This window comes from Cavia porcellus, unplaced genomic scaffold, assembly GCF_034190915.1.
Source record: "Cavia porcellus strain 051 isolate PalLab524CR breed Dunkin Hartley unplaced genomic scaffold, mCavPor4.1 scaffold_3, whole genome shotgun sequence".
Lineage (NCBI taxonomy): Eukaryota > Metazoa > Chordata > Mammalia > Rodentia > Caviidae > Cavia > Cavia porcellus.
In genome coordinates, this window is record NW_026947486.1 from 71,995,647 (window position 1) to 72,017,243 (window position 21,597).

General features: G+C 38.0%; 2 protein-coding genes across 3 annotated transcripts in view; one reads left to right on the forward strand and one right to left on the reverse strand.

The window, feature by feature from the left end:
• Positions 1 to 21,597, reverse strand: part of Trpc5 (transient receptor potential cation channel subfamily C member 5) — a 301,642-nt gene that overhangs the window by 98,206 nt on the left and 181,839 nt on the right. The gene's annotated exons all lie outside the window — the stretch shown is intronic.
• On the forward strand, positions 20,882 to 21,492 carry Trpc5os (TRPC5 opposite strand). Its single transcript, XM_003467629.2, has one exon. The coding sequence runs from the start codon at positions 21,084 to 21,086 to the stop codon at positions 21,405 to 21,407; it is 324 nt and encodes a 107-aa protein (XP_003467677.1). The 5' UTR covers positions 20,882 to 21,083; the 3' UTR covers positions 21,408 to 21,492.

A 21,597-nucleotide genomic window follows, 5' to 3' on the forward strand; every position in this document is an offset into this window, starting at 1 on the left:
TTGTGTCTTTTCTCTTAACAGCTTGTAGTATTCTGTTATTATGCTGTATGTCTTGAGATCTTAATTATTATATGTCTGGGTGTAAATTTATGTTGGTTGTGATGGTCTGGCATTCTATATGCGTCACTTATCTGCATTAGATTTTTTCTCCATGTTTAGAAATTTTCTTGTATTCTGTGAATAGTTTAGTTATGTCATTTGCATTGACTCCTGCATCTTTACTGATGCTTATTAATCTTATATTTTTTCTTGGCATCATCTTGATGCTGCTAGATTGTCATTTTATGCTGCTTTGTTATTTTTAAAAGTTCTATCCTTTCATGATCACTAATTGTGATCCTGTCCTCAAGATCTGAAATCCTATCCTCAGCTTTATTTAAATGATTTTGCTAGCTTTGAATTGAATTTTGTGTTTCTTGGATGTCTCTTTGAGTTTGTTTCATTAATTCTGCTTGTTCTCTATATTGTTCATTCAAGATTTCAATCAGTTTCCCATTATCCTGTAGTTTTTATCTGTTTCTTCTTTAGCTGCGCTGAACAACTCTTTACTAAGTTTGTTACTTCTGTCTTTACATGGGAGAGTACTTCTAATCTGATTTCCTCTATAGCCTCATGGAGTTGTTTTTTTTTATTTCACTTGCTATCTTTTCAGAGATTTACAGTGTGTTACTTTTGAAGTCCTCTATTTCAGTGCCTCCTGTACTTGCCCCTGGTGGACTAGATGTCTGAGATTGCATTTTGCTTTTTGATTTTGCCATTTTCCCTTTTGAGTTTATATTTGGTCCTTCAGTCCCACTAGTGTCAATTGTTGGTAGTGTGTATCTTGGGGCCTTACTGTAAGGTTGATATTTGTCCAACTGCTGGGTCCCACAATGAAGAGGTGGGACAGCCGCCTGACTTCCCACTGCAGGGCCTGTTGGGTAAGTCCTGTAATCTTCCTGGGCTGACAAGCCTAGTACTGTTGATGTAGGTCAACTTTTAGTTCCTCCTATTACTTTATCTTCAGGTAATTCCAGGCCCCTAAATCTCCCAGTCAGTTGTGTTTGTGTTGGCTGAGGCCCTACTGTGTCCCTATTGTGTGCCTGTGTGTCTCAAAAGCCCTTTTGATTTTCTACAAGTTGAAGGAGTCCTTATTGGCACACTCCTCCCCCTGCCTGATGTTTTCTGTGTGCAGGAAGGAGTCACCCACACCTTGTCAGACTCACCAAGGTCTTACAGTTAGTTGGAGGGAACTTTACTACTGGCCCTATTTACCCACTGTATACCTGTATTTTTTTTTTTTTTTTTTTTGACTTTTTCGTTTTTATCGGTACCAGGGATCGAACTCATGACTGCCTGCTTGCAAGGCAGGCACTTATGCCGCTGAGCTAAATCCCCAGCCCCTGTATTGTATTGTAGGGGCATACTCACCACAATGACTGGAGCCTGCTGATCTTCTGTCTGGGTGAGGCAGTTACTGAATCTCCCGTCAGGCTAGCACAGTTAATCCACTGTAGTCCAAGTTTCTGGGAGAAAGGGCGGGAGCTGAAGATAAGCAGCAGTATTAGGTCCAGGAGGTAGGGAGTGCCCCTGAGGAGCCAGCAGGTGTCCTGGTCCGAGCATCCGCTGTGTGTGCAGCAGCTTAGGCGGGTGTCAGTTGGGGCGTCCATGGGGTGCTATCTTGTTTTGAAGTCGTATATCACTTTCATGGTTTTGTTCTGAGTGGTCCATTCTGTTTCATCCTGTTTGGTCCTATGCTACTTAGTGAAGCTGTAACTTCAACTGGTTGTTGAAGTTGTAGGACAAATTCCAGGAGAAACACAAAAGCACAGTGATTGGAGCCTGCTGAGGTCTTCTGTTTGGGTGAGAAGTCACTGAGTCTCCCTTCAACTCAGCACAATTATTCCACTGCAGTTCAAGGTTCTGGGAGGGGGAGTGGAAGCTGAAGATCAAGTACTTGGTCTAGGAGATGGGGATGGTTCCTGAGGGCAGCTGCCATTCCCACATTCCTCCAGGGTCCCTTTTTTTTTTTTTTTTTTTTTTTAAGGCCAAATAGAGGATTTCTCGTGTGTGACTTTAACTCAGAGCAATAAATGTATTTACAATAGCTTTTGCTGTCTGTATTTTTAGGAACATGGCGCCTGGAGGCACCACTGCAGGACATGCAAACCAGGAACACTGTGCTCACTGCCTTGTCCACCAGCCATCTGGTATACTCCTGTACTTTTCCTGTCCGTCTCACATGTTATCTTTCTTGGATTCTAAATGCTTGGACTTTTAAGAAATTTTCTGAACATCCATGGGGGCCTGGGCTGCAGCTCGGTGATTTTCCAGTTCTTGCTCTGCCATAACATGCAGTTTCTAATGTGTATGCTTTGATGTTAGATCCATGTTAGTTAGATTCTGGCTTTGCTAGTTATGAACAGTATCTTCTTGGACAAGCTCTTTTTCGTCTCTCAGTTTCTTCATCTATCACCTGTCTCAATTTACTCATTTAAAAATGGGAATACTAATACTAACTGCATATATCTTTGACAGGATTAAATGAGATACTATGCACAAATGGTTCTTGGCACTATGCCTGGTTACTTGGCTGAAAAATGGTAATGAAATTATTTTCACTAGAAGCAATAATTGATAGAACATAGCTCTGGGCCTGGCACACAGTTAATGTCCACTTAAATACCAGTTTTCTAAAAAATTTTCCTATTTTTGTTTATGTTTTTAGGAAATATTTTGCCAACGAAAAACTTACATTGAGAGTTGGAGGGAGAGATGTGGGAATTAGCAGGACAGGGAATTAAATAGAACAGTTTTGACTTGGAGAGAGGCTGATAATAGGGTCCTTACTTCATGAGTTTCTGTTTTCAAAATCCCTTTCCTTGTGTTTTACTTGACTGAATTCTGATTTCATTCTTTGAAAAAATGTGGAGGATTCCTAAAGATTCCAGTGTACACTGACCTCTCCATTTTAACTTCCTATGGCACCTTAGAAAAAAGGCTATGGAATCTTTGTTCTTAGTTGTGTTGCACGAATTTCAAGGGTTAACACTAAATTTCTTTAGGGCAGAGACTTTAGAGTGGAGGGTGTTGATTGAACAATAATGGAGGTCTGAGATTTGAAGCTAAATGACACAGCATGCACTTACTATGTGAAAGTTCCTGGGCTTGATCCCCAGCACCAAAACAAACAAGCATACAACAAGAAATGTGGGAATATGTGTTTCTGGGGTGTATGATGGTGTGTGCATGTGCACAAGCACATGTATGCATGTATGGATGTATCTCTTTCTAACTGGGTGGCACCTAAAATTATGGGAGGGTGAATATCAGAAACAAAGTCTTTGGGAGATATACAAAAAATTATGGGAGGGTGAATATCAGAGACAAAGTCTTTGGGAGATATACAAAATGTTTCAATGTTTCAATATCCTGATAAGGTCAGAAAGAAAAGAAAAGCCAAATGAATATCAGAACAATAAAAGGGCTAAACCCTAGCTGAAGGTGCCTTCTTCTAGGAGAGAGGTTAGAGCTCTCAAATTGCTGTACTCATGAGGAAGTTTCCCGCAATGTGATAGAAATTGTCACCATTAGAAAGGTAAGTGTTGGGTGACAGCTCTGCTAGTCTGGCAGCAAGCTTTTTCTGATGTTTTCTGAAAGTCAGCCCTTTATTCCCAAGGTGAATTTATAAACAATTCAATACTTGCCAGTGTCTGAGAAGAGACAGGATAGATACGTTTTGCTGGGGAAGGACAGGCTGAGCTCCCTTTCCCCCTAGGGAAAGCACTTGCCTTCTCATGTGGCAGTTTTCAGTTTTCATAATCTATATGCAGCCCCCCTCATCTAAATGGGATACGTAATTCCTATCACTGATGTAAATGTCATTTAAGCAAATTCTAAGCTTTCTGGCCAGTCTGGGGTGCAAAGTATACGGTTCTCGCAAAAGATAGCATTGATAATCTAAGGTAGCAAGTAAATACTCTCTCAAACTTAGTTGCAGCATAATACATAACTTTTAGTTAATTCTATTTTGGCTGTGCATTAAAGTAACTAGTTGGTACCCTCTGTAATTCCCAGGCAATACTTGCCTTGACTGTGGTTGTTTTATTCTTCTCTGAACAAATGAGATGCAAAACTGTACCCGACAAAGTCAGAATTGCTGGCTTCTCAGGGATATGCTAGTTGTTTTTGTTGTCTTTTGCTTTTCTCTCTCACTTGCAGCTTGTATTGCTCAGTGAGTCGTAGTTATTTGTAACATTTCTAAGTTATAGCTTACAGTCATCCTGCTTAAATAGTTATAAACTGTGGTTTAATCTTGTTTTGGGGGTTCAGTCTGCAAAACTTTCATATTGATGAAATGATTGCCAAAGTATGATCTGATTTGTGTTTCAGATTGATTACTCTTTGCCTATGGAAGATGTGTTAGCAAATGGGATGGGAGTGGGAAGAAAGAGTGGCTGGAGGCAGGGAGATGATTAGGAGGCTTTTGTAACCTTTCAGGTGAGAGGTAACAATGTCTTGAATTAGAACAATGGAGATAGAAGGAGTTGGTGGTAAAAATAATTGGGAGATAAAATTGACACTGTTTGGCAGTCAATTACATAAAAAGGTGGAAGATAAAGAAGAGTTGAGGTTTATGCAGAAGGGGAGGGTATCTCTTCTATTAAATTATTTAATAGTATCAGATCATGAAGAGTACCGAGTTTGGGATAGTTACTGATGAGCTCATTTTAGTTACAGTGAGGTACTGTCCTGGACAGATACTTTCAGTGCTAAAACTGGGAATGTCCTGGGTAAACCAGGTGAGTCAGTCATCCAAAGTTTAGGATATGCTAGATTTGTGGTGTCTGTGCACAATGTCTAGCAGGATGATGATATAGTCCTTTATTTTGTGGTTGTTTCAGTGGATTTAGTTGGCTTATCTATTATACTCTAATATCGCTTCAGGGATAGACCATAATAATGTATTTGCCCCAATGCCCACAGGAACGTTTTTCAATAGCATTTGCTAATTTATTAGGATGGGAAGGAATGAAAATTCCTCTGGGTCACTATTTTTCAGCCTTAACACTATTCATTTTTTGGGCTGAATAGCTCTTTGTTCTGGAAGAGTGTTTCATGCATTGTAGGATGTTCAGTAGTTAACAGTGCTCCCCCTTCAGTTGTGATGAGTCTCTCCAGTTTTTGCCAAATGTCTCCTGGTGTGTGTGTGTGTGTGTGTGTGTGTGTGCGTGCGCGCGAGCACGCACGCACGTGTGTGTGTGTGGTGGGGATGAGAGGGACTTTAGGTGATCTGAGCTCTTTCGTCTTTCATCAAGGGCTGCCTATAGCCACCCTCAATTGAGAAACATTGGTATTCAGTTCATAGCCCCAAGAAGGAAATGTATAGCTCGAGTTTCTTACTTTCAGTTTTGAGCCCCTCAAACTCATTCCTTTTTCTACTGCTCCCTGGAGTGAGTGCGTGACTCAGTACTTGCAGTTAAACACCAAGTATGGAAATGATTCTAATGTTTAACCTCCCTTATGATCCCAAAGATCAAAGCAAAACTGGAAAGATGTCTAATTACAGCAGTCTTTTGTAAGTTTCTGTAATCGTAAGGGAAGTATTTGTGAATTTGTTCACAAAGTGGAACAAATAGTTACTATTCCTATTCCTTTTCAAAACAGTTCTCAAATATTAGATTGTAACCCTGCCATTACTCCACTTAGACACAGGTCAGAGACTGGAAATATCAAAGAAAGAGGAAGCATATAAAAATGGGCACAGAAAGTTTCAGTGTTCAAGTACAGCAGAGAACTCAGGAATCTTTGGCTCTCATTTTGGTTAAACCTGAAATACGAATATTGGGGGAAAAACCCATCTGAAATGTATCTCTGAGCTTTTACATAACATTCTAGTGGACCTTCTTTTGTTGTTATGGTCACTACATTTCGCAAGCTTCTAAAATTCCTTCCTTGCATTAATTGCTCTGTGAATCTTTCTATTATTCTATAGTGAAAGCTGATAAACCAGTCTGAAGATCTGTATCAAGTATGTGCTAAATACCATTATACAACCAAGATTGTGCTAAGCATAATTCATTTTTCCTGGTTCTTAACAGAGAATGTTAATTTACAGAACTAAACATTTTGCATGTTTTCTTGGATTTTGGCTCATTGTAGCCCCATGAAATAGGTATTCTTAGTATCATTCTTTCTTTTTTTTTTCAGAGAAAGAAGTGTGAGGCTCAGAAAAGTCGAATCATATGGCAAGGATATATAACGTTAGCTATAAGGTGTTAAGGGCTAAGATTCAAACCCAAATTTGTGTAACATCGCAACCTGTAGCTGTAATCTACTGTGATACATTACTGTAGTTGTGCTCCATTTTCTTTTCATTTGGGTAAGTTATTTCATTTTATAGAATAAACAACTGAAGACCAAAGAAATATAAATGGCTTGTCATGGATAATGTAGCTGTGGTTTTGGTGATGTTCAGAAATATCTGGTTCCATGTATTTTTTCAGTGCTGGGTATCAAACCCAAGACCTTCAAAATGAGATACATTCCTAACCTTCTGCCTCTTTTTATTTTGTAACAGGGTCTCAAAAGTCAGTTAGTTGCCCAGGCTGGGCTCAAACTTGCAATCCTCCTGCCTCAGGCTCCCAGAGTACTGGGATTATAGGTGCAGATGACCATAATCAGGTCTGTTTTCATAGTTTTAAAATGAGGATGTTTTCACTTTGAGCTGCTGTCTTTGTAACCATGTGACTATTTGCATAATTTTTCCCTTACATCTATTGTGTCATTTGGGGCATTGTCCATCATATCCAGCTTTAACCCGTGTATCTATAGGATATAGACTGCTTTCTTGGAGGCAATTGTGTCCTGTGTCACATTGCAAACATGATTGGCTGTGGTAATACAGGAAGCAGTTTTGTTCCCTACAGCAGCGGGGTAAGGTAGGGGTAAAGCCTATTTCTTTTCTATAGTAACTGCTGAATAACTGAGGTAATGGTAGACATAAGCTAAAAGGGGATGGTGAGGGGTACACGTATATCTGACTATGTGACTGAGGCTGAAGAAACTGCAGTTTTGCCAAGGGCTAAGCATTGCTTTTTATTTTTTCTTTTCTTCTCTCTCTGTCTCTCTCTGTCTCTTTCATGCTTTCTGTCTCTCTTTTTTTTCTTTATTTTTTTAGACAGTGTCTTACTGTATATCCCAGGACGACATTAAACTCACGATCCTCTTGCCTTAGGCTCTTGAGTTCTAGGTTTATAGGGACAGATATGTGTCATCACATCCAGCTCTAACTGGTTCTTATTTAAGGAAAGGACTTGAATCTAAGAGCTTTATAGGGACAGATATGTGTCATCACATCCAGCTCTAACTGGTTCTTATTTAAGGAAAGGACTTGAATCTAAGATTACTTAAGGCCTAATTTGCCTAATTAAAATTTAGTCTAGGTAAAGCCTAGTTAAGGTCTAAATATAGTTAATACTTAGAGTAAAGTTAGGCCAAACCAGAGCCTTAGCATAGTTAAAACACATCTGAGTCTTGTTAAACTGGTTTGAATACCTATGTGTAGCTAATGACACTACAACTAGCATTTAGTTAGGCTAAGGCTCTGCCTAGGACTTAACTGGACACAAACAATTAATAGAGATCAGGTACTTCCTGAGATTTAAATAAGCTCTGAATAGATCTAAACTTAGTTTGAGTTGTGGCTAGTACTTAACTCAGCTTTAATTAAATTTAAATTAGGTTCTGATTTTAAATAGGGTTCGCTAGTCATATACTGGGCTTAGGCACTGACTGAGGTTTAACCTGGCTCTGAATGGACCTAAATTGTAATTAGACCCTGGCTTAAACTTAACTGATTTCTAACTGGACCAGTACTGAGCTTAGTTTTTCCAGCTCCTTAAGTGGAGTCTTAACTTTTAGCTATACTGAGACCCTATCTAGATCCAAACTATTTTTATATATGAACTAGGCTAATGCTCTTGTTAAGTATTAATGAAGCTCTAACTAGGTATAAACTAGGCTTAGACCTTTTCTAGGGTTTGGTTGGCACTGAATAGACCTGAACTAGTCTTTGGCCCTGACTAAGATTTAACCAGTTTATTCATAAACCTAATTTTATTTTAGGGCTTAGTTAAAACTTAGGGTTTAAACCAGATAGGGCACCATGAACTCTAGTTAAATTCTAGGCAAGGCCAGAGTCTAGTTGAAGACTAGTCAGAGCCAATTTAATGAGTAGATTGTACCTATGCTTAGTTTTCACCTAACTGAAGCTCATTTAAACTTCTAGAAGTACTCAACCTAGATTATATTTAGCCAGAGGTCAGTAAAGACTTAGCTAGGACCTGACTCCATTTATAGGCTGTTTTTCCTAATTAAAGTCCAGTCAATTCAGTTAAGGTTTAGTCAGGGCTTAATCATAGTTAAGATTTAGACAGAATATAATAGTTCGGACTAGTGAGAAACACATAGTAAAGGCTTTTCAGAATCTCTTTAAGGTTTAGTCAAAGATGAAATCTAGTTAAAAGCTAGCTAGTTTGGTTATGTCCTTTTCAGAATACTTTTAAAGCAAAAGCGTATTGAAGACAAGCCTAATCTACTCAGTCATTCTTGGAGAGTTATTGGATACATGCCCCAGTAATGACATTCTGGGGACCAAGGAAAAAAGGCCAGGCTTTTCTCTTTCTTCCTGTGGATTCAGGTGCCAGGAAGCATTGAGGACCTGGATTGCTTTTTCCCAGCTGGTCCATTTCTGTCACCTCCTGTGAGCTGACATAGGCAATCTCTATTAAAATGCATGTACATAAATATAGCAGTAACTTCCACTGTGTTATCCTGAGAATAAAATAGTTATTACCCCTGTAGAATGCAGCAGCTTCTGGATTAGATACCAATGGTAGTGATGTGCCAAGTGTGAAGTAGCTTGCTCTTTGCTTGCCAAATAAATACCAGCTTCCTCTTTGGTAGTACATTTTGAAGGACAGTCTCCCCTCTTCTTGTGTGGCAGCAGCTGTGACAGTCGGGAGAGCTTTCAACGGAGGCATTTAGTGGCTTAGATGACAACACAGTGGAAGAGGTGACCGGGATGTACTTTAGATTACAGATGCTTCCTTGAACTATAATTTTCCCTTTTATGTTATTACATTGGATCGAACACTGTTTGGTGTATGTATTAATGCAAGAACTAAGATTAATATCAACAATAATGAAAAGGTGGAAAGGAGAGATTAAAGGAGGAGGGAGTGTGCTTGTTGAACTTGAGGAATGACAGAGGTCACATGGCTGGAACATAGGGAGATAGAAATAAAAGATGAAGTTGCAGACTATAATTTGGAGGATCATGTAAGTCACTGTCAGGACTTGCATTTTACTCTGAAGAAAATCTGGTCATCAGAGGTTTCTTTTTAAACAGTTTTTGAGACAGCTTCTTGTTACGCTGCCCAGGCTGGCCTTGAACTTGCAGTCCTCCTGCCTTACTTTCATGAGTGCTAGAAATACAGGTGTGAGCTGCTACACTCAGTCATCAGAAGGTTTTAAATAGACGTAGTGACATGATCTAACTTCCATTTTAAAGTAATCACATTGATTTTTGCAGAGAAGCTGCTACTGTATAGTGAGGCAAAGGAAGTCTGGTTAGGAGACTGTTGAAGTAATCAAAAGAAGTAGCTGATGGAGGCTTGTGATGGCAGGTGGTCAGACTGTGACTGTGAATATGCTTTGAAGGCAGAACCAGCAGGAAAGATTTCCTGGTAGACTGGCCATGAATTGTGGACAAAACAGTCAAAGATAAGCCCAAGATATTTTAGCTTGGGTAGTTAAGAGGATAAAACTGCCTTCCACTGATATGATACAACCATAAATATGAGTAGATTTTGGAGGGAAAAACAGCGATCCAGTTTTGGACATATTGAGTTTTAGATATCACAAATCAATGTGAAAATAATTAGATATACAAGTATGGGATTTCAGAGAAAATTCTTAGTTGGCTTAATGTTTGTATCACCTGTATATAGATATTATTTATAACCTGTATGCAATCACCAAGAGAGTAACTATGGTGAAGGGTCTAAGAAGTGCTTGACCATGTCAAATAATTTTACAAGGAAAAATAAGAAAACTGAAAATTAATAATTGGATTTAGTAGTCTGGAAGTGATTTGTGACTTCAATAAGGGTAATTAGGTGAAGTAGCCATTATATTTTATTAAAAGTATGTTTTAGGACATAAATATTTAAGCTGGTAGTATCAATCACAAGAGTTGAAAGGGATTTTGCTATATCAAGTAAGCCTACCTTGAGACTATCATACCTCTAGCTAATAAGAAAAAGGAAATTGTACAAGGAATCCTATCAGGAAAAGGCCATCTATCCTTTGACTTGAGCAGCATGTTCCTTTCTGTTTAGGGGACAAGAGGACAGAGCTATGACCCTGGTATGTTTTGCACAGTATAAAGGATACAAGGAATGGGGTTTACTCTTTACTTATATTTAAAATACTAACCACCATGCCCCAGCTTCATAAGCAAAGGATACAAACTCACAGGTGAAACATTTTTATTGTTAGAATGTTAGGGTATTATTTTCTGCCTCAACTCCTCCAATTTATTCTGAGTATATCTGTCTATTTAAGATAGAAAAGTTAGAAAGCAGGAAACCAAGTACTCTTCTTTTTTATTTTCATGTTCTTAGGGTGATTCCTGTTCATTTAGGCTTTTGATATCTTTTGTTTTTAATGGGCCATTCCAATTGTAGGTACACTCTGGGAAGAACACTATACAACGATGAGGGCAATGAAATTATTGTCCTTAAGAGAGCATTTTTGATCTTTCATCCAGTCGATTAGCCAACCTTGTTTTTTTTTTCCTCCTCTTCATTTCCTTCCTTCTCCTACTCCATTTTGTCCTTTTTCTCCTCCTTTCTTTTTTTGTCTTTTAGAGACAGGATCTCACTGTGTTACCCAGGCTGGCCTCAACCTCGTGACAATTCTAATGCCTCAGTCCCCCGTGTACCCGGATTACAGGAGCACACCACCATGCTCCAGCTTCCTCCTTCTTTACAGTGCTGGGGACTGAACCTGGGTCCTTGCATATGCTAGATAAGTGCTGTACCACTGAGCTACACCCTGAGCCTAAAGGATTTTTTTTGTCCATAAACCATTTTTCTAGTGGTTTAGAAGCATGAGATCTGCCATATTTGTTCCACTGTCACAGTGCTGCTGTTTTAGCCCAGGGCCTCACTCTTGCTAAGGTGAACACTCTACCAGCAAACTAGTATGTGGTCAGATCCTTGGTTCTTATTCTTCTAGTGATTTGAAGATCACTTGAGCAGGATAAGATAGGCCACAGTTTAACAGACTGTGTATAGGGCCAAGGTCTAAAGAATCAGCATTTTATTACTGCTGTATTACCCAGCTGTGAAGTTTTCACAAATCACTAAATACCTTTGAATTTTTACTTCTTCCTTACTTGTAAAACAGGAATAACCTGGAATGTATGGGATGACGAAGTTTAACATACGTGAACACCCTTGAGGATGTAATTACCAGGAGGAAATGATAAAACACTAGAGTGAGCTACAGAGGAGGATTATGGAATTTATTTTTAGTTCATTAAAAATGCAATGATCTAGCCTTTGGCAGACAGGCAGTCAACATGTTTACAGATGGAGGGAAGAATTATCAGATCTCTTTATCTTTCCTGTTTATAAAATGAATGGGTTTGGTCTCTCCTGGAAAGCTGTCATTTGCCACAGAAATAGGAAGATACCAGTGATGCTTAAACTTGCACTTGTCAAATTTCTGACAGGTCTTCCTGAAGTTCAGATTAAATCCAGGCAAAGATGGTAAGAGGTAAAAGGCCGTGACGTTCCTTATACTTCTACTACTACTTCTACTTAAATGACTCACCTAGGAAGACTTGAAAGTCTGGACTAATTTGTGTGAAGTCACAGTAAATAGAACGTAGTGCACTTTCATTACCTTGCCTCAGTGATCTTGCCAATGACTTCTAAGTGAATGTTTCTAAAGAGTGACTGGTTAATGTTTTGTAAGCATTGCTGTCCTAATAACAAGTAGAGAGCCTTCTCTGTGCTGCAGACAGTGCACTGGAGGAATAGAGTATGGTTAGTTCACAGCATAGTCAGTTTTCTCCAGTCAGAAATGATGCTTGTGAAGCTCATGTTGCTGCAGACCTGCCAGAGCTCAGGACCAGAGTAAGACAGTGCTTCACGTGTGAGAGCGTATTAGACAGGAAGTTTGTCTTTCCCCAAGATACTTTACAGCAGAGGTGGTGAACCTATGGCATAGGTGCCGCAGGAGACTGTCATTGGAAGCTCTAAAAGGTATGCATCACTGCCCTGTAACTCTGATCACTGTCCCATCACCCAAAGGGATCATGGGTGAACTAGAGCCAGACAGGTGTGTCCTTTTGCATCTCATTCAAATTCAAAATCATCCTCTAATGTTAGTTATTAACTATGAAACGCATTTTATTTCTGGTACTTTCTTCACATGTTTATAATGCTTACATTCATTTCCTGCCTTTGAGGCTAGTCTGTAGCCAGGAGATAGCACAGTTTCTTGGATCCTGGAGTGTCTCCAGCACAGCCGTATTAGTTAACATTTAGGTGATTACATACAAGGGATCAATCCAAACTTATATATATTGATTCATGACATACTACCTTCATTTTATAGATGAAGAACCTGAGGCAGAGTAATTTAGCAATCTTATGGCTAGATGGTGGTAAAGTCAGGATTCAGTGTCCTATGCTTATTATCACTAGTATCGTTTTACCATCTCTCCCAGACAATATTGTTGTCTTCTGACAAGGAAACAGAAATTTCTTTCTTCCCTCTTTTAAAACTGGGGAAGACTTGGGAATAGAATACCTTTACTTGTTACATCTAGGTTCTGTTTTCATTTTCTTTATTTCAGGCCCTGTCTTTTCTACTGCTAAATTTTAAAACCAAAACTCTTTTCTCAAAGTCTTAACATCTCTTTGCAGACTCTGGAGTACTGGGGTATCTCACAGCAGCTAAGATCTGGGGACAAGTCAAGATGGGTGTCTGTCCTTATGTTCAAACAGTGTTTTGAGGAAATTTGTGTCTGGTTAGAGAAATAACTAAGAGATATTTTCAAAAGTAGCTGTTTTCTGAAGTGATGATGTTGTTTTTCTGAAGAGTATGCAAGAATCTGTGAGTCTGTAGCAGTGAGAAAATTTAGATGAAGAGGAACAAATTCAATAGAATTTGGTTTAAGCTGACCAAAAGGACACATTTTGCTCTCGCTTATTTGAATCTCTGTTTTGAATTTTTCATATATTTTCAAGAAGAGGCCATGTTTAGCTCTTCAGCTGCACATTTCTTTCCTTTTTTTCCTTGATAAATTAAAGATGGTTCATGGGGATTTTAAATGTCAGATCCTATAACAGGCAAATGCCTTATTGCATACAATTTTTAAAGGCAAAGATTTGCAGCTTAGGAAAAAAAGAGTTTGAAAGGTAAATCCTATTGCTTTGTTTATTGTATTTCCCCAGAAATGCTGCTGCTGTGTCAAAATGATAAAATTTGCCCTTTGGGGACAAGGTCTTCTTGATGTTTCCTCAGGAATTGTAGAACAATGAGAAGTTATATATGTTGAGAGTGATTACTTAAAAAATCTAGATTGAACCTGGGCATTGTGGTACATGCCTTTAATCATAGCACTGTAGGAGGCTGAGGCAGGAGGATTGACAGTTTGAGCCTAAGGAGGGCAACAGAGCAATTCATCAAGACCCTGTTTCAAAAGGGAATAAAAAAGGACTGGGAATGTAGCTAAGGCTCTGGGTGCAATCCACAGCAACAACAACAACCACACACACGCCTAAACTGAATGCATGTACCCAAATGGTGCTGCAACACTACAGAGGGGAGCACTATGAAAACATTTTTTGTCTGTAAGTAGGAAACTGACGCCTGTACTCACAAAGGCACATTTTAATCTTCCTCACATAAATGCCTCTGTTGCACTTGGATAGGAAGTAATTTATCTCGCCTGATGCAGAGAAGCTTATCAACTATAAACATAGACCTGGAGGATTTGGATACTTTTCTTCCTTTTCCCCTACTGTGAGACACTTTACATATTTCCAGCTAGAAGTAGCAAAAAAATATCAAGACAGGACTTTCAGCTAAAAGAAAAATTATTGGCATTTGATTTAGGCTGACAAAAATGAGGTGGGGGGGAGGGAAGTGAAGGGAGGTAGAGAGAGACAGAGAGAGAGAGAGAGAGAGAGAGAGACAGAGAGAGAGAGACAGAGAAAGAGAGAGAGAGAGAGAGAAAGAGAGAGAGAGAGAGAGAGGAGAGAGAATGAAATTAAAAATCACAGTTATCGGTGGTTACTGTGGCCTGTGTCCCAGTTGTCTTCTTGAGCTACTTCTAAAATGTGGAGTCTTATCACCATCTCGTTGGCCTCACTAGTTTTGTAGGAAGGAGACATGAAATTAAAAAAATAAAGTAAATTTTTGAGGTTTGGTACGAATTTTAAGTCTGTATCTCAGTGCCTTTTTTTTTGGTAGCAATACTGAGATTGAACCCAGGGCCTTTTCACTGACCAACAACATCAGCCATTTAAAAGTTTTGTTTTGAGACAGGTTCTAATTTGATTACCCAAAATGGGATTGAACTTGTGATCCTCTTGTCTCAGCCTCCTAGAGTACTGGGATTATAGTCATATGATATCAGGCTCAGCTGGATTTGGTGCTTCATCTCAAAATTCAACCATCACCCAGCTCTTTAAATATAAGTAATCACATTGAGATATATTACATCTTGGATACCTCGGAAAGCTTTTTCCTATCCGTTTCCAGTCAGTCACCCTCTACTCAGAGGCAATCACACTGTTAATTTCTGTTTCATACATTCATGTGCCTGTTCTTGAATTTCATATAAGTACTGCACTTTTATGCACCTAATTTCATTTAAAATTCTTTTACATGTGTGCTGGTGGACATTTACAGTCTTAATTTGGTTATATATTTATGAGCAGCATTGCGGTTTCATAAGATAGAGGTATATTCAACTTTAGCAACCACCAAACAGTTTTCTAAGTAGTCTCATCAGTTACGTTTTACCAGCAATACATGAGAATTCCTGTAGCTCCATATTTTTAATGCTAAATGTCATTCTTTTCAATTTAGCTAGTCTGGTGGACTTTTGTATATGTCACTATGGTATTAATTTGCATTTTCTTGATGAGAAATAATACTGAACAACTATTCAAGTGCTTCCTGGCCATTTGCGTGATTTGTTCTGTGAAGTATCAGTTAATCCCTTTTGTCCTGTTCTTAAAAGTCACATTGCATTTTTCTTACTAATTTATAGCAGCTTAAAAATAGAGTGCATATCAGTCCTTTGTTGGATGTGTAAGAGTGGATACAAGTCCGTGGTTGGATACATATTGTATTTGTTTCTCTAGCTTATAATTGAACTTGCTTCTCAACTTGTTTTTAGATAAATGGAAGTTCTTAATTTAATGAAATTCAGCTTATTAATATTTTCTTTCATAGTTAATGCTCTTTGTGTCCTGCAAAACATCTTTGCCTACCTAAGGTCATGAAAGTTTCCTCTTTTGATTTGATCTAGACACTTTATTGTTTTATCTTTTATATTTCAAATGAGTATTATTATATTTGGTGTGAAGTAAGGGTCACTATTTTTTTGATTTGTCTGTCCTTCTACCACTAATATGCTGTCTTAATTTACATATCCATAAGATTAACCTTAATGACTTTTTAAAATTTTGTTTTCAATTAACACATGATAATTGTACATATTAATGGAGTACAATGTGCTATTTCAACACATGCATAGAGTGTACACTGACCAAATCAAAGTAATTGACATTTCCCTCTCCTATCAGTTCTTTATGTTTGAAGCTTCCAATTTGTCTTTTCTAGTTCTTCATGATATTTATAATAGGTTATTTTCAAATATTATGACCTCACTGTGGTGTGGAACACCAGACCACATTTCTTCTGTGCTTTGGTGCCATTATCTGATCTCCATTTATCCTGCCTCCCTACTACCTGTTTCAGCCTCTAGTAATCACAGTTACACATTCAGCTTGACTTTTTAAGCTTCCACATATGAGAGAGAATATGCAGTGTTTGTGATTTACTCTTAATCTGATAGTATTCTATATCCTCCAGTTTTACTCTTCAGTATGTTTGGTCATATTAAGCCCCCTTTTTTTTTTGTCTTTTTCCTTTTTATCGGTACCAGGGATCGAACTCACGACTGCCTGCTTGCAAGGCAGGTGCTTATGCCGCTGAGCTAAATCTCCAGCCCCTGTATTAAGCCCTTTTTATCCTGATAAATTTTAGAATCACTGTCTAAAATGCCCTTTGAGAATGGTTTTGATTTTATTGATTCATTAAACTTTTCTGTGTCCCTCTGACTTGAAATCTATGTGACCTTTTGAGGTGGATACTGGTAGTATGTTTGTACAATACTTCTTTTTTCTAGTAAGAAGTCGGCTCTACGTTTCAGAAGACTGTGTGCAATTTCACGCTGCCTTTCCTGGCCAGGTGCCAACCAAAAATTCAACTAATTTTCAGGTAAGAAAACCTTGTTTCCATGTTTTGAGTTTTAATCCCATTTTACTAACCTCCTGCAACTACCAAAAATAAGATAGTTTCTCCTTTTCTTCAGTAGACTCCTTCTACTTTAGGGCCAACCTGCATCTTCAGCCTGTGGCCAGAATTAGCAAATGCCTCAAGGAAGAGATATGCCTATGATTATCAGCTCACTTAGAAAGAGCTCTTTGGTACCATGCAGGGAATATTTTAATTCTTACTTCCTCTTCTCTTTTCCCTATCCCCTTGCCCTCAGTATCTTGGAACCTTTACTGTTTATAAGAAATGTGTCCCCCAAATACCTAGATTATATGTCATAAAATGTGAGGTAAGAATAATAAGAAGAATATAAACGGGGAAAGAAGATTGAGAGAGAGGAGAGGGAAGTGGAGGGAAAGGAGAATAACATATGAAGCAAAGTGTGCTATTTGCATGTCCCTATTCCCCACGACGAATGTAACTTTGATGCACTACAAACATGTATTAATAAAATAAAAATTAAAATTAAAAAAGCCAAACTTTTCAAAAGAAAGAGCTCTTTGCTCTTTGAAATTTTAGTACATCATGTCCTTGGTGCACATCTTGATTATAGCCTTAAGCCTGTTGACCATGCAATTCATCTTTTTTTAGGGCAGTTGTGAGAGGAGAATTTCTATCCTGTTTGAAAGCGATCTGGTCTACCTTGACTCTGTCTCAGGTGGGTAGTTTGTGAGTGCATAGACCAATTTGTAGGTCAAGGAAGAGCAGGTAATGGACATATACTGAACCTTTCGATGATGAGGATTCCATAGGGGACTGATCCAGCTGTCTCCATCCCCCTGCATTAGTAACATTCAACTTAGACTTAAGTCCATTTCCAGTACCCAGGTGTGATTAACATTCACAGTTCTTTTCCTATTTAGGAGAATGAGATGTAAGTTCTTTGTCTATTTAGGAGAATGAGATGTAGGTACTGCCCTATTACAGCCAATTTGCAAACTGTAGGCACACCTGCATTTGCATCATCTGACATCGCATTTTTGGAGGTTAGACATGACTGACTTCCAGCTCTGCATCTTCACTTACTATGTGAACATGAGCAAGTGACTTAATTCCCCTGAACCTCAATCTTTCCACCCATAAGTTCACAGAATTATTTTATTATGAAGATTAAATGTACTAATACATAAAAATGGGATTTTCATTGTTTGACACAATAGTTCATTCATAAATACTTTTATTAAATAGTTAGGACATGCCACCTCATCTGATTCATAGATTTTGAGGCTGCGGATTATGTTTGCTTACTTTTTGGGGTAGTAAAATGTACATACAGTGAAATGTGCAAAGTTTAAGAGTTTTGACAAATACATAACCCTGTGTAACCGACAATCCTATTTAAATATTATTACTGTTACCCTAAAAAGTTCTCTTATACCCATTCTCAATCAGTCCCCATCCTCTAGATGCAACCTTTTCCTGATATTTTTTCCACTGTGTATTGTTAAGCATTTTCTTGACTTGTAAATGAATACAGTATGTGTTCTTTTGTGGCTGACTTTTTTGTTAAATTTATTGTTTTAAATATTCTTCCATGTACTTGTTCCTATCAGTACCATTTTTATTGGTAATCAATGTCACATTTTATGAATATACTGCAATTTATTATTCTCTTATTGAATATCTGGTCCTTTTTCTATTTTTGGCTATTATACATAAAGCTGTTACAAGTATTCTTATAAAGTTTTTTGTGAACTTACATTTCTCATAGGTAAATACCTATGAGCAGATTATCAGGACATAGATAGGCGTATGCTGATTTTTCAAGTAACTGGCAGGCATTTGCACTCTTACCAGTGGCATGTGGAAATCCTAGTTGTTCTGCATCTTTGTCAGCATTTAGTGTTGTCAGTCTAATTTTACTTTATTTTCTGTTCATCTTTTAAATGTCTGTTCATATCTTTTACCATTTAAAAATTGGGTTGTTTGTATTCTTTATTAATTTTAGAGGTGCTTACATAGACTTAGTATAATTTCTTAGATACTGTATATGTTTTGTTAATATTTTTCTCATTCTATGCCTCTTCATTTTATCAACTACATTTTTTGATGAGTTGGTCCTTCTTTTTACCGATGTATGGTTGAAGCTTGATTGTATCTACTGAGTAAATATGTTAAAAATTGTTCTCCTTCCCAGTCAGGCATGGTGGTGCATGGCTATAATCCTAGCATTCAAGAGGTTGAGGTAGATAAATCACCATTAGTTCAAGACCAACCTGGGGCACATAGTGAATTCAAGACCAGCCTGAATTACAGAGCAAGACCTTATCTCAGACCCTCCCAACCCTTCCCCCCACCCTGAAAACCTAAATTGTTTTTCCCTCGCACTTTTTCCCTTGATTCAGGGACATGGATTACTTACCACATGCTAATCATGCTCCTCTGCCTTGGGGACACAGTAAAAAAAAAAAAAAAAAAAAAAAACAAAAAACACCAGGTTTCTTAATCTTATGTCACATTTTAGTCCATATAAATCATGGTAGGGTGGGAGACAGAAAACATAAGAATATATGAGCTAGTTTTAAGTGCCATAGTACAAAAACACCATGTATACTTAGTGGGAAATGGCAGGATTTTGAACAAAAAAAACAGAATGATCTGACACAACGTCTTATAATTGGAAATACTATGTAATGTAACTGAGTGAATCAAAATATGTCCTGTGGGGTCAAGTCAGCTCCATGTTTGCGTCACACACCAACTGGCTGATGTCTTGTACTCTAGTAAACATCTAAGTAGAACATTCAGCTGGAGGTGAAGCTTCTGGCCCCCTCCTGGTCAGAACAGCTGAAAACTAATAATAGGCTGGAAAGTATCCTAAAACAGTGAGATAGAGTGTTGCTTCTTAAGATTCTCCACCAGCAAAAGCCTGACTGAGGTCAGAAAAAGATACATAGCCCAATTTATAGCATGAGTATTCAGAAATTGAATGTGTAGGCATGTCTAAGAAAAAGTGGCCAAAAGTATGTAACCACACTGATCAGCAATAGACTAAAGATATATGATCTAATAAATGGAAAATAATGGAATAGACTATTGCTGGAAAAAAATAGTGAAGGGAGACGTGAAAATAAATTAATGAAAATAGTTTGGCAATTCATGTAGGAAATAAATAAGCTTATTAGACTGGAAAGCAAAATTACCCATCTGAATGAGAGAGGGGAACATCTGCCTCCTCCCAAATGAATGTAGGCTATGCACCCTTGGGTTCCAACTGAGCTCTCTTGTCAGTTCAGTTTAAGATCATAGAAAGGACATGAGAAACCTAAGGGTATATGGACATAAATGTAGTAGGTAAGAAAGTAAAGGACTGTGAGTCAAACAGAAAAGTGAGTAGACAGTATGAGCTATGTTAAATTACTAGTAACTTTTTTTTTGGTACTGGGGATCAAACTTATGACTTCACACCTGCCAAGCAGGCGCTTGTGCCATCTAGCTCAACCCCTGGCCTACTAGTAACCTTTTACATCCTCAGTGAATTCATTTTAAGGAGACCGAATCCATTCAAAGGGTAAGGCAGACCTATGTGGCAGGTAGCTTATATTGAGGTGATCCCTAGATTTTAAAACAATATTTTCTTAAGAAAGTGGATATAAGGAGCCCAGCAGACATGCAGATGAAAAGCTGGAAGAACTAACTGTTAGATATGGAAAATGAGCACTAAATTGAAAATGATCAAGAAACTAATTTTATAACTGCAGTTGTTCAAGTTTACCAAAAGTCACAAAATGTAGGACTTTCAATACCATGCAGTACCAGGACACAGGACAATTAGAAGCTTCCATGAGTGGTTTTCTAAAAACAGAGAACATTTAGTAGCTTCAGCTATAAATGGCAATGAGGCAAAGGTGCTGATAATGACAGAGCTAACTAAAAGACTATAGACTCATGTATTTCCTCAGTAGAGATTTTCAAGTGAAACAAATAAACTACCTGTGTTCACTTTGTTCCCAAATTCCCTAACAAGAGATAAAGGCCATGAGAAATTCAAAAGAAAGAAAGGTTGGTAGATAACCAAAAGGTATAAAAAATGAGAAGCAATAGCTATAGATTTCCTTTCAATCTTATGGACAACTCTTGATAGGGGTGCCCTATGGCTAGGAACTGTAGGAGGAATAAAAGCTCAAGGATGCTAATCTTTGTATTTTTTTTTTCTATTATTAGGTCTGCTTTGCTGTTTTCTCTTGGCTGTGACCATCGGTCTGGTGGTCATTATAATAGCAGTTTACTACTAGTACAAACAGTACTATTTGTGTATTTTGTGAGAGGTTAGCCAACATCTTCAAAAAGTACTGTAGTACCACAGTCTTCCTTCTATACTTGATCACCATATTTATGTCAGCAGCCTCACTTCACATTTAAAGATCTATTGGTGGTCCCACAGGATCTACTGTCATCAAAGGATCATTTGCTATAGCCTTTTGTAGTGTTTTATCTGAGAGAAGTGAATCATGGAGCCTGTGTCAATGCCTTTACTGGTTGGTGGACTTATTGATTGTGTAGCTCAGTTAATAAGAATTGCTGAAGAGATTCTACAGCTTATTTCACAAGGGCAGCAAATTCCTCGGGGAGAAGAGAATAATAGAGTAGTACAGGTTGAAGCTGAGGCAACTCCCCCGGATGAAGCATCACTACCAGATCTTGCTAATTTCTCTGACTTAGAATCAATACTTTCGCTAAGAGAAGATGAAGACATGGTCTTTGATATCGATCAAGCTTTGTTTGATATAGGTGATATAAATGAAGATCTACTCCCTGATATGGACAATAATTAACAGGGGGAATAAGTCCCAATTTTCCATCACCAACACGTGAGAACTGATCAGTTCTCTATTTCAAACATATTCTGATTTCTGAACATTAGCTGCACATTTTCATTGTTAAAAGTGTTTACTGTTATAGAACAAGTACGATTTGTTTTCCTTTCAGCAAAGACTGGTGTTTTCTTTGTTGTTTGTTATGCAG

Coding starts and splice junctions, on each gene's coding strand:
- Trpc5os (XM_003467629.2), top strand. CDS start 21,084: ATGGAGCCTGTGTCAATGCCTTTACTGGTTGGTGGACTTATTGATTGT.